At 40.0% G+C, this 18,220-nt stretch overlaps 1 protein-coding gene across 1 annotated transcript in view; it reads left to right on the top strand.

The window, feature by feature from the left end:
* LOC123512547 overlaps positions 1 to 18,220 on the top strand; it is a 179,000-nt gene that overhangs the window by 114,983 nt on the left and 45,797 nt on the right. Inside the window, exons 15-18 of the mRNA XM_045268973.1 lie at positions 2,497 to 2,623; positions 3,191 to 3,327; positions 7,224 to 7,444; positions 16,871 to 16,972. Of these exons, the coding sequence (XP_045124908.1) occupies positions 2,497 to 2,623; positions 3,191 to 3,327; positions 7,224 to 7,444; positions 16,871 to 16,972 (587 nt within the window). The remainder of the gene's footprint in view (positions 1 to 2,496; positions 2,624 to 3,190; positions 3,328 to 7,223; positions 7,445 to 16,870; positions 16,973 to 18,220) is intronic.

The raw sequence follows: 18,220 nt of genomic DNA, 5'->3' as shown, positions 1-18,220 counted from the left end.
ACAATAACATCACCAACAGCCAAAGATATATAGCGTGTTTGACAAGCTTGACTCATTCAACACCAGAAAACTCTCTCTTGTTTAAACGACATTTTTTTCATCAAAGCTGACTCATGGTAATAGAGAATAGATATCCTGGGTGGAGCGACTTCTGTGGCAAATCACACTCACTAAAAATACTGAGTATGGAAATAATACTAATGATTCCTAGCGGGATTTCTTCGTCACTAACACCAGTGCTACCTGAATATTTTCCTTGCTACTTTCTCTGTCCTGATTTTTTATCCAAAGCTGGATGCCGCGTCTATCTGCACAACGACTTGATTTCATCTCGTGCCCACGCTCTTAATTCTCCCGAGTTTTCCACTATATGGTCACGATTTCAGAGTCACTTTCTAAATTTTTCTGCGCTGTCTACATTTCACCTAATTTTTCTGAATTTAAGAAATTCTTTCATTATTTAACTTCAAAAGTTCTCTTTCCTTTCGCGGAGATCTCCATCCTTGAAGATTTCAATATTCACCACAAGCTTTACTAACCATCTTGGTGAAATAGTCTTCAACTTTGCTATCCCCCATGACCTTGAGCAAATAATACAACACCCTACTTGTATTCTTGAAAATCTTGGTGATACGTCCAACATTTTTTTTCTTCTGAACATCTAGTCCTTCTACTTATACTATTGCCCTATCTTCTTCGTTGTGATTCTTCGATCTAAATTTCCTATCCTATTCCTCCAATCCCTCCTCAAGGTCCCTCTAAGCGGAAGTGCCTCTGACCTCTGCCATTTGGGAGGACCTGAGGAGGCATTACGCTGATTTTCTTTAGAATGAATATTATTTTCATGTCAGAGACATATCTCTATGTTCTGAGCGATTGACGGAAGTGATTGTGTCTGGTATTGAGGCGTATATTCCTCTCTCTCAACCTTAAGTTCCCAAATCTTGATTTAAAACAGCTTATGCTCGTGCTTAACATGATCATGTCAAGTCTGTTCTCCAGCTTGGCACAAATTTCTTCACAATCATCTATATAATCGCCAGAACACTTTCTGTCAAAGTTGGTCTATATGTGCTATTGCTTCAGACATATCAAAACCTTTTGATGGAGTCTTGCACAAAGCTTCCATCTCCAAAATATCCTCTTACGGATTCTATCCTTCTCTCTACAAGTTTTCTTTCCCACCGTTTTATTTCTGCTGTGGTAGACGGCCACAGTTCTTCTAAATTCCTAAGAGATATATATATATATATATATATATATATATATATATATATATATATATATATATATATATATATATATATATATATATATATATCATGTCACCCACTCTGTTATTAATCATTAATGACCTTTTAAACCAAACTTCTTGTCCTATTCACTCCTATGAAGATGATACCACCTTATAACTCTTCCACGTCTTTTCAGAGACGACCAACACTTCTGGAAGTAAACAGATCACGCAGGGGCGCCACAGAAAACCTGACATCTGATCTCTCCCAAATTTCTGATTAGGGCAGAGAAAACTTAGTATTGAGTATTGTTCAATGCTTAAAAACTCAATTCCTCCGTCTATCAACTCGACACAACCTTCCAATATTATATCCTCTTCAATGACACCCGACTGTCCCCCTGTTTTACACCGAATATCCTCCTTTATTTATAATCAAAACTATGAACTTCAAATATCTTATCTAGCTAAAAAAAAAAAAAAAAAAAAAAAAAAACATTAACTAAGGCGCTCTAAGTGATCTCGATCAGATTTTCTTATCCCTTCAATTGCTAACTGTACTGCGCCCATGTATGGAGTATTCGTCGCATATATGGGGATTTTCTACTCATAGTGCTTTATTTGATAGGGTGGAATAAAGAAAAATTAATCTTATCATTTTTTTTTTCTCTGACTGACTCGCAGCCTCTCTCTCACCGCCGCAATGTTGCATCGTTTGCAATTTTCTTCCGTTATTTCCCTTCCAGTTGCTCTTCTGCACAAGACTGCTTCGCTGCACAAGACTTCTTTTTTTCTCTCATTCCTATTATGTCCACCTCTCTAACGTAAGAGTTAACCAGTACTCTCATTCATGCATTCCTTTCTCTTGAACTCACTACCTGTTTCTATATTTCCATCTACCTATGACTTTAACTAATTTAAGAGAGAGGTTTCAAGACTTTTATCCTATTCTTTTGGCAAACTCTCTCGGCCCTGTTGAAGAATGGCATCTAAATGGGCCTTTTTAATTTATAATTTTTATTGCCCTTGGCCAATTTTTCCCTCTTTCATTAAAAAACAATTCTACTTCACTACCACTATTATGTTAATCTGCTTCACTACCACCACCACCGTGATATTCTACTTCATTACTACTATTACCATTACCACCTGGATATTTTGTCACTACCAACACCATGACCAGGATATTCTGCTTCAATACCAATAACACCACCGGGATATTTTCCTTCGCTAGCAACAACAAAACCACTTTCTTCCTCTAGGAGTGTGAGCTAAGGATTCTACCCTCTGAGCCTTGTGGTCTTACTAGAGAGTCTGCTCACGCATCATGGAGTGCTTTCCTTAGCCAGCGCCAAGACCTACCCTTCTGTACGAATGGAGATGCCCATGGTAGGTAAACAAACCTGTGTAAGTGTGACAATGATAGAAGTAGTACTACTAGTAGTAGTAGTAGTAGTAGTAGTAGTAGTAGTAGTAGTAGTAGTAGTAGCAGCAACAGCAACAGCAGCAACAGCAACAGCAGCAGCAGCAGCAGCAGCAGTAGACACAACAACAACAACAACAACAACAACAACATCAACGACAACGACAACAACAACGACAACAGTAGCAGCAGTACTACTAGTAGTAGTAGTAGTAGTAGTAGTAGTAGTAGTAGTAGAAGCAATAGGAGTATTAACAGCAGTAGCAGCAACACCCCCACCATATTAAATACATAAGTGGATAGACAAATTAATGGATATAATCTGATATGTGGATGAATGAAGAGACAATGTATTGTAAAGTATATGAATTACTATTAGAAATGATTAACAAATAGAATACATCCATTGATACACTATATGACTAATCACGAAAAAGAATAATGTTGAATATCAGCAACATTCAGTAGAGCGCTTCAGATTTTGACGTGAGTGTGTGTATCTGTGTGTGTCTGTTTGTGTGTGTTTGTAACAGGGCGGTGGGTGGTGCCTTGTATCTCGTGTGAGAGGCGCAGCGGATGTGACTGGGCGGAGACAATGTGGCAGCCTTTCACCTGCACCTACCACGAATTCAACACTCACGTCCTCCAGCGATGTCTTAAGGGAAAGACGGTGAGTTAACAATTCAACAAGGAAGAAATAAGTTTATGAATGAAGGGTCCCACACAATACGATGTGAGGCGACCGAGCCACGAATCAGCATGACTTGTAGAAGTTAAAAAAAATTCAACTAACATGTAACATCGTGAAAAAAAATCTGGAGTCGTGAAACATCGAGTGACAGTCTAGACTCTAGAGCATATCGTGGTACTCGTGCATTTTTCCCGATTCATCCTGGAAAAACAGTGCAGGCCTTACTTTTTCGCGATTCATCGCCCCAAACAACTGTTACAAATCTCTGTGATTGTCATGTGGCATTCAATGTATTTGTTACAATGTCGTCGTATTCATTGCTGCGGAAAAACTCTACAACAATCCAGATGATTGCATGGTAACTGACCGAAAGACGAACGACGATGGATCGATAACATAACGAACCTACCACAAAAATTATACCATACGCTGGGACCAATCACAGTTGTAAATCGAGTTTTGGACGATAATAACACGATAAACATGACAAGTCAATAAAAGTTGAGGGTTTTGTAGGCCTCCCCTATGGCCATAAAGCCCAGTGTAACGGCCAAACGTAGCCCTGGTTCCAGTGCTTTCTTCCAATTTGTGTGCTGTCTTGACTTATTTGAGGTGCAGTTCGCTGCAGTATTTCACTGAACATGGCGTGGTCGAACCGCAGGTGATATCTGTAGGAATCACAGTCAAGTTCTTGGAGGTGTGGAAAAAGTTAGTGGTAGTGGCCATACTGTTCCCTCAGCACAATCCATGACCTAACAAACCACCTACTGGCCTTCTTCGCGTCAATGTCGAGCGAGTGGGTTAAAGTTGAATGTTGAGGTTGATGATCAGCAAACTATTAATTTCCATTTCATCTGTGTAGTACCCATCGGTTTCCTGCAGGGAAGGCGTGGCAAGAGCCATGTTGCATGGGATGCGTTGTGCTAACGTCGGTGGATGATAATGTGAAACTTTGATGGCCAGGTGTGGGCTCATATTATAATTATACAGGTGTGAATTCCAGAAAAAAAAACGGTCGTGTTGCGTTCGTGTTTATCATGTGGCATTCGTGTAATTTCTTCAGTTGTCCTGTGGTTGTCTGTTATCGTTAAATATCGTACTGTTATTGATGTACCTTCTAGTAACATCTTATCTTTATCTTGTGTGTCGTGTAGCCATCGTATTAGTGTCGTACTGGAATTGTGAAAAATTATGATAGTATCATGGTATATCTTTAGATTGTCGTCGTATGCTCGTTATAATCCAAGTAATATCGTGTACCCATCTCACAGGTGCTGTGTGACTGTCTGCTGTCGTCAGCTATGAGATTTGTCGGTTATCGTACGAAAAGTGCAAGTTATACTCAATCGTGCAGCTATCGCTGTGTGGAATAAGAACTTTATTTTTTCGTGATTCATCGTCGAAAAAAAAAAAAGTTACAAACCTATCGTATCGTTATCGGTTTACGTTCTTGAAATTGTTATGTGGCACTGATTGTATTCGTTGCGTGGTCATCATATTCGTGGCTTCCCAAAAACTGTACGACAAACCAGATGACAGCACGATAACCGACTGAAAGCCAAACAATGATGGAATGTTATATTATTCATTCATGACTTTTATGGTTTTATGAAATAGCATTTCTGAACAGCATTGTGGGTCTCATCTGTCTGGGTGACTTCGGAGACGTAACTGAGGGACAAACACTTCAGATAATACTAGCTTTGTTCGGTGATTCATATGCAAATAATCTCAAAATGAATACCCCTCATATTGGTCCCGCTTTTTTTTACGAAATTTGGCAAAGTGGGTGCATTAAAGACGATACCGGCCACAGCTTGCCTTCCTCTTAGTAGGTGGGAGTGACATCTAGCTTGATATGAGTCTTGTTCATCTTTTAGAGATTGCAGTGAAACTTTTGCTGTCACGTTAAACATATCAAAAGCTTCTGATAGAGTCTGGCACAAAACTTTGATTTCCAAACTGCCCTCCTACGGTTTTTATCCTCTCTGCAACTTTATCTCAAGTTTCTTTTCTGACCGTTCTATTGTAGCCGTAGCAGGTGGCCACTGTTCTTCTCCTAAATCTATTAATAGTGATGTTCCTCAGGGTTCTGTCCTATCACCCACTCTCTTTCTATTATTCATTAATGACCTTCTTAACCAAATTTCTTGTCCTAACCACTCCTACGCTGATGTTACCACCCTACATCTTTCCAAGTCCTTTCAGAGACGAACAAAGGTCAACAGATCACTTAGGGACGTCACAGAGCGCCTGACTTCTAATCTTTTTAAGATTTCTGATTGGGTGCAGAGAAAACTTAGTAGTGTTCAATGCCTCAAAATCTCAATTCCTTCATCTATCAACTCGACACAACCTTCCAAATAACTATCCCCTTTTCTTCAGTGACACTCAATTGTCCCTCTTCCACACTGAATATCCTCAGTCTGCCCTTTATTCATAATCTTAACTGAAAACTGCTCTACTGATCTTGCTAACTGCATACCTCCCCTCTTCCTGCGACCTCGCTGCGCAAGGCTTTCTTCTTCCTCTCATCCGTATTCTGTTCAAGTCTCTAACACAGGAGTTGACCAGTACTCTAAATCATTCATACCTTTCACTGGTAAACTCTGGAACTTCCTGCCTGCTTCTGTATTTCCATCTTCTTACGACTTGACTTCTTTTAAGAGGGAGGTTTCAAATTATTTGTCCCTATTTTTTGGCTAATTCCTTTAAAAACTTGGCAAGTCTCCCTCTTGCATAAAAAAAAATCCAGCTGTTAATCACCTAGTAGGGTAATCTGCGTTAGTGGAAGATCACGACTCCGGCAAGACAGCCGCCTTTCCCTTACGATAACACACACAGTGAAGCAGGATATGCTTGAGAGAGAGGTTGACATGACAAGTGGAACACTGGTGGGAAGATGTTGGCGATGTAGGGGGAGCATGTCCGTGAGGAAGATGCAGCCCATCCTGAGGTATGCGAGGATTACCTCCTCCCGCCTTGTTGGATGATTGGAGGAGGCTCACATGACCAAGGAGGATGGCTTTGATGGTGTTTAGGTGGAGGTTGTCCCAGTGACTTTGCAACAAAAGTTTTGCTGCTGATTTACCAACTGAGAGATATGACTGCAGATCCTGGCTGAGGTTTCTCACTCCCTCAAGCTCTGCAGGAGATCAAGTCAACATGTCAGCCTGTTCATTCCCGCATATACTGGAATGTCCAGGCACCCAAATCAGTGGAAAAAATTTATGACATGAATTCAACCTATCAGTGATGTTGCCCTGGATTTCATTTGTATCCGTGTGCCTGAAGGGCCGACATAGAGTCCAAAAAAATCTAAATTGGATGATGAGGTCACTTTATAGCATAATCTATGTCTTTGTTTATAGGAGAAAATTTAACAGTAAGCAGTATGCAGTCGGACCCTGGAGGCACACTCACTCAACTATATACTAGCACTGACACATTCATTTGTCTTGGACCCGTCGATGTACAGGGATGCAGGGAGACCACTGATGAGGGCCCTCAGTAACTTCTTCCCGACAACCTGTGACGGTGGTGGTGTTGGCAGGACAATACCATGGGGGAAGGGTAGGAAGTGCGAGGAGGTCGGCATCGTCCAGTCTCACGTTCTTTTATTGGCAGAGCGGATGAGATCCGAACGTCCCTTTGTACCCTTCAACAAAATACGGTCTACATCCACTGTGAACCCCACGGGTGCTAATTTCCCAATAAAGTGCTTTACATTCTAATAAATAAACTATATTATTATATGTACTTTCATTCTATGTATTAAATCTTACTTATGATTACTACTGTCCTACCAAAACCTACCATATTACTTCTTCCCATGTCAAAGCGTCCCTTAATTCCTTCCATTTCCGGCCCCTCAGCTGGTGTTCGTTGGGGATAGCACCAACAGGGGAATGCTTTACACCCTGCTGGAGTGGGTGAATGGCACACTTTCTACATGGGACAAAACACACGACCTACGGCTGGTGCGGGGCGCTAATGGAGGAGACACCACCTTTGCCTTCGCTTACTACCCAAGATTCTGGCTGCCCTCCAACAAACGTCCAGCTTTTGACGACACCCTTAACCAGCTCTTGCAGAGGTAAGAGAGAGAGAGAGAGAGAGAGAGAGAGAGAGAGAGAGAGAGAGAGAGAGAGAGAGAGAGAGAGAGAGAGAGAGAGTTAGCTTTAATTTGTCTACTCCTGTTTCCCGTATCCTGTCCTGTCTGATTCTATTACTGCAGCTCTATACACAAGAAATCAATCAATGAAAGTTTTATATAACTTTGCTCCACTGTGTAGCGGCAGTCGCACGTGTAACATACATTTGTTTTAGTGGCTATTAGTTGTAACCACACCCAAGGACTGTTTGGTTTAGTGACGTGGCGGCGTTACGAGCCAAGGTGGTGGAGCTCAGGATAACTCTAGTCATTTACAAGGCAACTGGCAAAGCGGAAGGCAAAGGGAAGGATAACTCATAAACACACAGAGTGGCTACGTAGCATTACTACGTATTATATATATATATATATATATATATATATATATATATATATATATATATATATATATATATATATATATATATATATATATATGAATAGGGAAAACATTCACAATAGATCACGCATGACTGAAATCATACACACTTACATACTTATATTTGTATATAATTATATAGTGCTGAAATATTTATAGAGTGCATAATACATGACATGATATATAGACATAAATCACAACTCTCTGATTAAACTGGTCTCAGTCAGGTAAATCATCAGTCTATTGACCACATATTGGTGTTTGTCACCCAGGAGGGTGGTCTGCGTTAGCGGGAGGCCGCGATCCCGGCAATACGCCGTCAAGGGCCGCCTCTCCTCACGATAACGCACACAGTTAACCAGGATCTGCTCAACAGAGAGGGTGACATTGCAGGTGGAATTCTGTGGTGGGAAGGTGTTGGCTATGTAGGGGAGCATAAGGGTGGGAAGGGGTGCAGCCCATCTTGAGGTGTGCGAGGACTACCTCCTCCCACCTTGTGGGCCGATTGTAGGAAGCCCATTCAGTCAGGATGGGTTTGATTGTGTGAAGGTGGAGGTTGTCCCAGTGACTTTGCCACAGAAGTTTTGCTGATAATTTAACAACTGAGAAACATGACTGCGAATCCCAACAGAGGTTACACGCTCAGTCGAGCTCTGCAGCAGACTGTGCTAGCATATCAACCTGTTCATTCCAGCGTATACTGGAGTGTCCAGGCACCCAAACCAGTGAGAAGGATTTACCACATGAATTCAACTTACTAATAATGTTGCCTTGGATTTTATTTATATCTGTATGGCTGGACTCTATTGTTTGTAGGGCTGACATAAAATACGAAAATATTACAGTTGAAATATGAGATGAAATTAAGGCATAGTCTATGGCCATATCAATAGCAAAAATTTCAGCAGAAAACACCGATTTATTGCTAGGCAGTCGAAATCTGTTATTGACAAAAGAAATATATACAAGGGTCACTATTGTGACTAAATATATACAATATGTTACAACATTTTACATGGCATGAATATATTGGTGTGCGTGTAAGTATCTGTTTGATAGGTAGAAGTGTGAGAAGAAATTAAGAAAAAGATGTGTGATTTATATTTGTAAGGAAAGTAGTAGGAAGCGTGTAGTAAGTAGATATAGTTTGCAGAAAGAGGACAAATTTGACATGTGTAGGAAAGAAGAGAAAGGAAATGTGGGACAAAACGGGTGAGTTTTAGGGCACACTACAATTGCAAGCTTTCCTTGAAATGATATTTTCTGGAAAATCACTTCAGAGATGCTATAAATTAAATAGACAAATTTTGTTGTGAAACTGCCCTGTATATTCTCATGAAGAAGAGTTTTCCTCCACGGCACAACCTCGTTCCTTTAGTATTAATATTTCTTCTGGAAGTTGCAGCACATGATTCAGAATATTGTCACAAGTACCAGCATAATTCTGTGTTAATTATGAGAATAGAAAAGGTAGCACTTGTTTCTTCCCAAAGCGTATCTAAAAATCCCTCGGATATTTTACTATCTTCTCAACGTCTCTGAGGATTTCTAAAAGTTTAAGCCAACGGCTGAGTCATAGAGGCAGAGGAGATTATGAAAGCAACTGGTAGCAGCTCTGCTATATTTTCGTCTTTATAATCATTATATATTCTCTTCAGCCCTTCGTAAGGCCCCGAGGAACCCCAAATAACATCCAAGCACCATTCTCAGTTCTCTCTTAGAAATGGACTTGTTTAACATTTTATTCCTATTGATAATGTAAATGTATATCATCTAGCCTTCTTTTCAAGACTCTTCATTGGCTTTTTCATAACTTAATTTTGTACAGTTTTCCTATCTGTCTGCTTCACACTAGCATTGATATCAATAGTAACTACATTCAGTGCCTTTCTTGTGTACAAAAGACTCAAACTTCATAATATTGAGTCCATTAAAGATAAAACAGCAAAAGCTAAAGTTCATGCTCTTTGACATACTGTTTTTTTTTTCTTTTTTTTTATACATACAACGCCTACATTACTCCAATAATTTTTTTGAGAAATTTCTAGTGGATTCAGTTCGTTTAAGACCACTATCCCTATAAAAAGATAATTTGATAATAAACTAATGAATAGCAAGATCTAAAAAAAATAATACTGTGAACCATTTCACCTATGAAAAAGCAAATTTCAACATAAGTAAGAAGCGTTTTGGTTTTAATTATATATCTTCAAGGAGGATAGATAGGGTAACAGCATAAGCAGAAGAATTACAGGGTAGGAATAGGTCAAGGATGATGGGCGTATCTCCAACACGATCAGGAATACGAATATAGTGTTACACCACTTGCTCCAGGTCATGAAGGATAGAAAAGTTGAACGGTAGTTCGTCAGAATCGTCAGTGAAAGGAGAGGAGAGCCAAAGCTTGTTATGACTTCAGTGTTCATCACCAGCTTTGGCTTTCCTCTCATTTCACAGACCATCCTGGTGAACTAGCATTCGCCTTTCTATCTTCCATGACCTAATCCTAGAGCCAGAGGCTTCGCAATGGGGTAGGCGACATAGGCAGTTGCCTAGGGCTCCAAGCTGGTAGGGGCCCTAAGGTAAGGCTGATATTGTTTTTGGACCAGGACCACCATGTCAGAGACACTGTCGTTCCTGTCACTTATATGGAGCCGACACAACTTGAAGCATGACACCTAATCAACATAATGGGGTGGGTCCCCTCCCACTACTAGCAGCTTGTCCGGCATCCATTGTCCTGAACTTCATTCATCATCATTCCAGGCTGGGAGCCCCCATGGTCCTTCTTGCCTAGGGCCTTTAGGGGGTCTAGAAACGCCCCTGTCTAGAGCAACTTATGCAAAATCCTGCTTGCGTTCCTGACTGTATAATCTTTCTGCTTTGGTATTATCCTATCCATCTTCTTTGAAAATATATATTTCAAACAAAAAAGCTTCCTACTTATTTTAAATCTATCTTAATTAAAAAAAATAAAATGGTTCACTGTATTCTTTTCAAGTCTATCTATGTATTTGTTTATTATTCAATTATTATTTTATAAGAAAAAATGGTCTAAAACTTTCAACTTTCTCTCACCCCAAAAGAAGGAACAAACCAGTAGTCTCAATCATTCATCCCTTTCTCTGGTAAACTCTATAACTCCCTGCCTGCTTTTGCATTTCCATTTACCTATGACATGAACTAATTTAATTTCAAGACATTTGTTTCATTCTTTTTACTAACTTTCTCAATGGGGCTTTTTGTTTGATCGATTTTTGTTGCCCATGGTCAGTTTTCCCCTTTATACAAAAAGTAGGACTTCATTGAATTATACAAAAGAATAGCTAACTAACATTTGAGTGTGAAATAATTTCTTAGAAACATAAGCTCCTGAAAATATACGGTTATTTTTAACGTTCTGTCGCGAAATAAATTTCTGGCAAGCAGTTTGGAAAGTATGCCTGAGTATGCAATTTGCAAGTATTTCCTTTTCAAAGATGATAATTTTATTTTTCGTTGCAAGTAAACTTTTTTTATTTTCTCTTCATTGGCATATTTTTCAACGTTAGGAACGTACAGAAGTTTCAGCTGCTATCTCTAATTTCGCTGATGGTGGTGGTTCTGCTTCTCAGTGATGGCAGTGATTCCTTTTTTTCTTAATTTTCTAATAGTGGCGTTTTGAAGAGTTCTTTTGTTGTTCTATTGTTGTTGTCGTTTTTTTGTTGTTGTTATTTTCTTTTTCTTGTTCTTTAGTTGTTCTTTTTTGCTGTTCTTTTGTTGTTATTGTTGTTACTTGTTATTGTTACTTTTCTTGTTCCTGTGTTTCTTCCTCTGATGGTGGTGGTTTTACTTCTTTCTCTGATGCTATTTCATTATCTTCCTCTGGCAGTGGTAGTAGAATATGTGGTACTTTTTTTTCACTTTTTCTGATGGTTATGCTACTTTTTTCTTCTTCCTTTAATGGTAGTGGTACTTCCCTTTTCCTTCATCATCATTTTCTTCTTGTGCTTGGGTGAATATGGAGAAAGTCGTCAATCTGACATTAAATCTGCATTTACACCAAGCAAAGCGAATCGATTAAATTCATGAAGAATCATTTGGATCGAGTCATTTTAAATCTGCATAGTTCCAACAGACTGAGTCTCAACACATCTAATTCACATCATTCAGATGATAGTACCAAGGCAGCCTTCGGGATGTATGGATGTATTAGTTTTTGCAGAAATAGCAGTGTTACAGTAGCTGAGGAAGCGTAGGTGTAGGCATCGGCAACGAATATGGGTACATGCAATTAATTCTAGAAGACCTGAATTTGGGAGCTTTGGACATTTGTTCCCAGATTTGGTCAATAATCCAGAGATGTTTTAGAATTTCTTTAGGATAACCACAGAATAATTTAAGATGTTGGTGGAGCCTGTCACCAACAAGAAGTATTAGGCCTACAACAGAAACCATGTCAGTTCGTGACACTCTGAGAGAATACTTTGTCTTGCCAGGTGAAGTTGTCGAGTAGCAAGACAGAAGGATCTACTGATACATTCATCGCGGAAGAAAAGGGCGCACCAGTTGATACCATATTATCATATCTAGTCTACTCTTTATTTAGGCTTAATGGTATACGATATTAAAGCAAATACATCAACGTACGTTAATTCTATTATTTTGTCATATTAATTTTTACTTTATGACTTGCCATACCGTAGTATTTAGTGAACGAAATCAGAGGCACAGGGGGTAATACAAGGAAGTTTACACTTCTTCCCCACTCAAGCTGGTGCCTGGTTGACTGGCGATTACGTTCACCACGCATTTCAAAGGTTGACGATATACCGTACAGTTGCCAAAAGAAAATGTAAAACCATGTCCATAACACTTTCTGTTGTCATTTGTTTTAAAATATTAAAGTATTAAAGTATTCTCTCAGAGTAGTAGAAATTGACATGGCTTCTGCTGTATGTCTAGTACTTTTTGTTGGTGACAGGTTCCACCAACAATTTAAATTATTCTATGGTTATCCTAAAGAAATCCTAAAACCTCTCTAGATTATTGACCAAATCTGGGAACAAATGTCCAAAGCTCACAATTTCTGGTCTTCTAAAATGAATTCCATGCACCCATACTCGTTGACGACGCCTACAGCTACTCATCTTCAGCCACTGTAACACTGCTATTTCTAGAAAAGCTAATAAGACCATACTTCCCGAAGGCTGCCTTGGTACTGAATCATCTGAATGTGAATCAATCGATTGGAACTATGCAGATTCAAAATGACTCGACTCAAATGATTCTTCATGAATTTAATCGATTCGATTCGCTTGGTGTTCTACTCAAAACTTATATATTAGTGTTGTTAACCGCCAAGCCAGACAGGGACCTTTTCAGATCCCACTTCTGACACCAACAGTTGAAAACCGCCAAACCAGACAGGGACCACACTTTCAGATCCAACAGGTTCTGACAACAACTGTTACAACGACGCCCTCTCGTCCACACAGCCTCCAACACAACCGTTATCCACACTGGCCAACCAGGGAGACACAGGACGAAAGTGGTAGTAATTCACCCAGGACGTGGATCTGTTAACAAGCAGAGGCGAAGCAGTACACTCCAGCACCTTCGCACTTACCAGACACACCAAGGCCGGCAATGACTCAGACAGACAGAGAGAGATGCAGGGTAGCGACAGCCAGGGCACAAGTTCTTATTTTACTAGACAAGGAGTAACTTACAGAGTACAATACTTAATTATACAGCTTAAAAAGCAGAAAACACGATAAGACAAAATATGTGGCGGAGGAAGTGGCGACAGAGGCAGCGCTGGGTGGCGGTGAAAGACAAGTCGCCGCCAAACTCTCTCGTGGCGGGCCTGAGACGGGGAAAAACTGTGGCTTACGTCTTATAAGGAGCGGGGCCAGAAGAGAGTGAGGTAGAGATGGATCCGAGCAATCTGGAAGGTCAGCTCGGATCCGCCTCTGATTGGCCAATGTTTAAACCAATCCTGGCCTGAGTATCCACCTAGTGTCTCAACACCACCGCTTGCAGTAACTGTAACGCTGCCAATGCTGCAATGCCGCCAACGCATAACTTCACCACCAAACCTCAATCACGTCCGCCACAACATTAGTTTAAAACTAAATTAGTTATTTTCAAGGAAAAGTGTATATAAGGAAAGTGTCATAGAAAAAATATCTTTTTTGCAATGGTGCAATACTAACGGCTTTTTCCATCAATACCGGTATTTTTTTTTTTTTTCGGACGTCTTTACTTCTTCCTCAGATGGAAGTACTTATTTTTCTTCTTTTTCCTCTGACGGTTGTTGTTCGCTACTTTTTCCTTTGTTTTCTTTTTAATTTTTTTTTTCTTTTTGATATGATGGTGATGATGGTGATGGTGCTTCTGATGGTGGTCATGCCGTTTCTTTACATCTAGTAGTGATGGTGCTTTCTTTCTCAGATGATGGTGGTGGTGTTTCTTCTGCTAATTACCTACATTTTTAGCAACATAGTATTTGTTATGATCAGATACAACCGCTACTACGTCTGGTCAGCTTAACCACAGGATACTTGCTCTGTAGCCTAGTGCAGGGCACAAATACTAATTCAGGCACCTGTTGGTTGTTAATCATTATCAAGTCTCTTAGGTCACCACCAAGGTAGGGATGAATGCCAAGTTACCCGTGAAGCCAAGATATAACTATATAATCAGCCATGTGGTAATGAACATAGACAATATAGACAGTACACACACAGGTTGTGGTGTAATATCCCATTGGACAAACTGTCCACTGTCCAACTTTCAAACAAAAAGTGCTTTAGGGAGGCACATGCCGTCTTGACACTTTGTCATTTGTCGAGTAGTTTAAGGTTACCTACATGTCACCATGATACCCAGGTTCTAGGTGGAGTTGTGATTGCCTTACACCAAAGACGCACTTGGGTGGTGATAGGGGCCTTAATATGGGTACCACTATAAATAAAATTGCCTGCGCCGCTAATGGATGGAAGCTGGGCAGCGCTTCCCATACTCTTCAAGTATACCTACAGGCGCAATAGGCCATAACAGAAAAAAAAATTTGACAAGCTGTTCAGGTAACACCATATTTTCCATCTTTCAGAAAATACGTCATGATGAAACGGGCGAACTGGTATCCACAATAATAAGGCGTCACAAGATCATCCCACCCATTGGTATAAATTCATTATGGCCTCCTTTTCTAAACTATGCCTCCAGTCGCTCTTAGATCTTGCCTGGTACTGAGATAGCAGGCGTGAGAACAGTGGTTAAGGTTATCCGCATACTCATCACCTAACCTCTTCTGATAATAAGAAATTCTTACCACTAGTACCACTGGTGGTAAGCAAAATCCTTCCAGGTGGTACATGAGCACTTTTGGAGTCATATGCAATATTTTGTTCAATTTAATTAATTTCTCAGATTTTTTAGGAGCAGGCTGAATGTAAGCAAACTTCCAGCAAGAAGGAAAGGTAGAAATCTATAGACATAGTTGAAAGAATTTGGTTAGGCAAGGTGCAAGCACGGAAGCACAGTGTTTGAGAACAATAGGAGGGACCCCATCATGTCCATAAACCTTCCGAGGGTTTAGACCAGCAAGGATATGAAAAACATCATTACAAAGAATTTTAATTGAAGACATGAATTAGCTGGAGGGAGGAGGAGAGGGAGAGACAAGCCCTAAATCACCCAAAGTGGAGTTGTTACCAAAGATATGAGAGAAGAGTTCAGCTTTAGAGACAGATGAGATGGCAGTGATGTCATCAGGATGAAATAAAGGAGGGAAAGATGAAGAAGTAAAGTTATTGGAGATGTTTTTGGCCTGATTCCAGAAGTCACGAGGGGAGCTGGAGTTTGAAAGATTTTGACATTTTCTATTTATGAAGGAGTGTTTGGCAAGTTGAAGAACAGACTTGGCATGATTCCGGGCAGAAATATAAAGTGCATGAGAATCAGGAGATGGAAGGCTGAAATACCTTTTGTGGGCAATCACTCTATCATGTATAGCACGAGAACAGGCTGTGTTAAAGCAAGGTTTAGAAGGTTTAGGTTAAGAAAAAGAGTGAGGAATGTATGCCTTCATGCCACACACACACACACACACACACACACACACACACACACACACACACACACACAAAGCTTAATAAAAAAAAATGCATATCCAAAAAGTGCTCCTACAACAGCAAAGTTACAAATTTATGCAAAATGTCGAATACGAAATCTGTGTAACGTGATGGTTCCCCTATAAGGTTTACTGCCCTTCATGTTGCTGAAACCAGAGTAAAGCAAACTATTGCTGTATCTAGTCCGTTAAGAGCTATCAGGCCGAAATCCTCATACTGCTGTGCTGCAGCCAAACTCGAACGAGACCAGGCGATATAGATTTCTCTTAAGGGAAAAGCAACAGAGTGAGTACCTTTTTTGACTATTTGTTTATTATCAAAAAGATTACATAAGACATTATACTGAACACATACATGATGTTGCAACATTATATTTGGTTGGTGTACGTGCATGTATTTGTGTGATAGGTGCAAGTGTTTCAAGAAATGAAGAGGAAAAAGATGTGTGTTTTGTACTTGTGAAGAAAGGTGAAGGAACCGTATAACAGGAGAATATAATTTTCAAAAATGTGAAAATGTTACTTTTACAGTGATAAAGGAGAGAATGGGAATATCTAAGAAAATGACTGAGTTTTAGGGCACACTACATCTGCAAACCAAATCATATTGTCATTGTTTCAGTCACTCATGGAAGTACGAGTAATTACAGTCTGTAAATATTTCCTGGTCCTTTTCAGTTTCTTTTAATACTCAATAGTTCATTCTTCTTATACTACAATTTTATTGATTCTCTGACTATATAGAATCTTGTGTGTGTGTGTGTGTGTGTGTGTGTGTGTGTGTGTGTGTGTGTGTGTGTGTGTGTGTGTGTGTGTGTGAGTGTAAATGTGTGTGCTTTGATTCTTACTTCATCCCTGCGGTGTGTGGCAGGGTGCGGCCGTTGACGAACTCCTCGGACACGGTGGTGGTGGTTGGTGGCGTTCACTGGCTAGCGGCGCAGCATCTCCACATGCTGACAGCGACTCTGCAGAGGTGAGGCAATGATTGCAGTGCTTCAAGCGTGATGCTGTTGGTGATGGTAGTAGCTTAAATAAGAAATATTTTGCTTAGTTATATATATATATATATATATATATATATATATATATATATATATATATATATATATATATATATATATATATATATATTATGGCCTTAAGCGCCAGTAGGTCTACTTGAAGAGTATGGAGCGCTGTCCAGCTTCCACCCATTTGTGCCGCAGGCAGTTTTATTTATGGTGGTACCCATATTACGCCCATATCACCACCCAGGCGGATCTTTGGTGTAATGCAATTACACTTAGAACCTGGGTATCATGGTGACATGTAGGTAACTTTAAACAACCTGACAAATGACAAACTTTCAAGGTGGCATGTGATGGGTAGTGTTAGTCGTCGCGAGAGCTTCGTGGTTGTCATGCTGATACAGGTTGTAGGATTAGGACTTCACAGTTTCCTTGGTTACATGTGAATCTATACACGACATGTGACATCTGCATTTCTTCTTTCTTGGTGTCTAGGCTGTTTTTCAGGAGAAAGTGGCTGGTTTTCTTGTTTTTGTAATATATTTGTAACTTTAGTTTTGTTTCTGGATCAGTTGGTTTTATGTTCTAGACGATTCTTGTTATTACTTGTTCGTCTTCCTTGTGCGCCGATTAGAAGAATGCTCTGTAAAAGATGGCGATATCATTCTTTTTTTTTTTTCCATGGGGACGTTTGCGTTGTACCAATTGGTAACTGTTTTCTTTGTCATGTGGACGATATCGTTCTCTCTGAAATCGTTGTTGACCAGTACCTGGGTTGATCTTTCTATTTCCTGGTGTACTTGATTCCAGGTACTGCAGTGCGTAATTGCTCCTCTGATGTATACACCGATGGTGGAGTCTTTATACCACTGTGGGCATTCACTTCTTCCATTGAGGCACTTACCGGGATTCGTAGCTTTGACGTGGACTTCTGTGTTGAAAGACTCGTCAGTCTACTTCACGAGGACGTCAAGAAAAGGCATGCATCCGTTGGTGATATTTTCTATGCTGAAGTTAAGACCGGAGGCTTGCTGGAGGTGATGTCTAAGCTGTTCTATGTCGGCTTTGTTCTTCGCTTTGATGAATATGTCGTCTATAATCTGCAGTAAATTTCAGTAAAGTTTATGAACAAGGACTCAACGTCCAAAGAAACGATGACTCCTTTACTGCTGCTATTCTTGAGCATGTCGAGGAATCGTGAAGCTGACTACAGG

Source organism: Portunus trituberculatus, chromosome 34, assembly GCF_017591435.1.
Source record: "Portunus trituberculatus isolate SZX2019 chromosome 34, ASM1759143v1, whole genome shotgun sequence".
In the NCBI taxonomy this organism is placed as follows: Eukaryota; Metazoa; Arthropoda; class Malacostraca; order Decapoda; family Portunidae; genus Portunus; species Portunus trituberculatus.
This window is presented reverse-complemented; position numbering and strand designations above follow the sequence as displayed.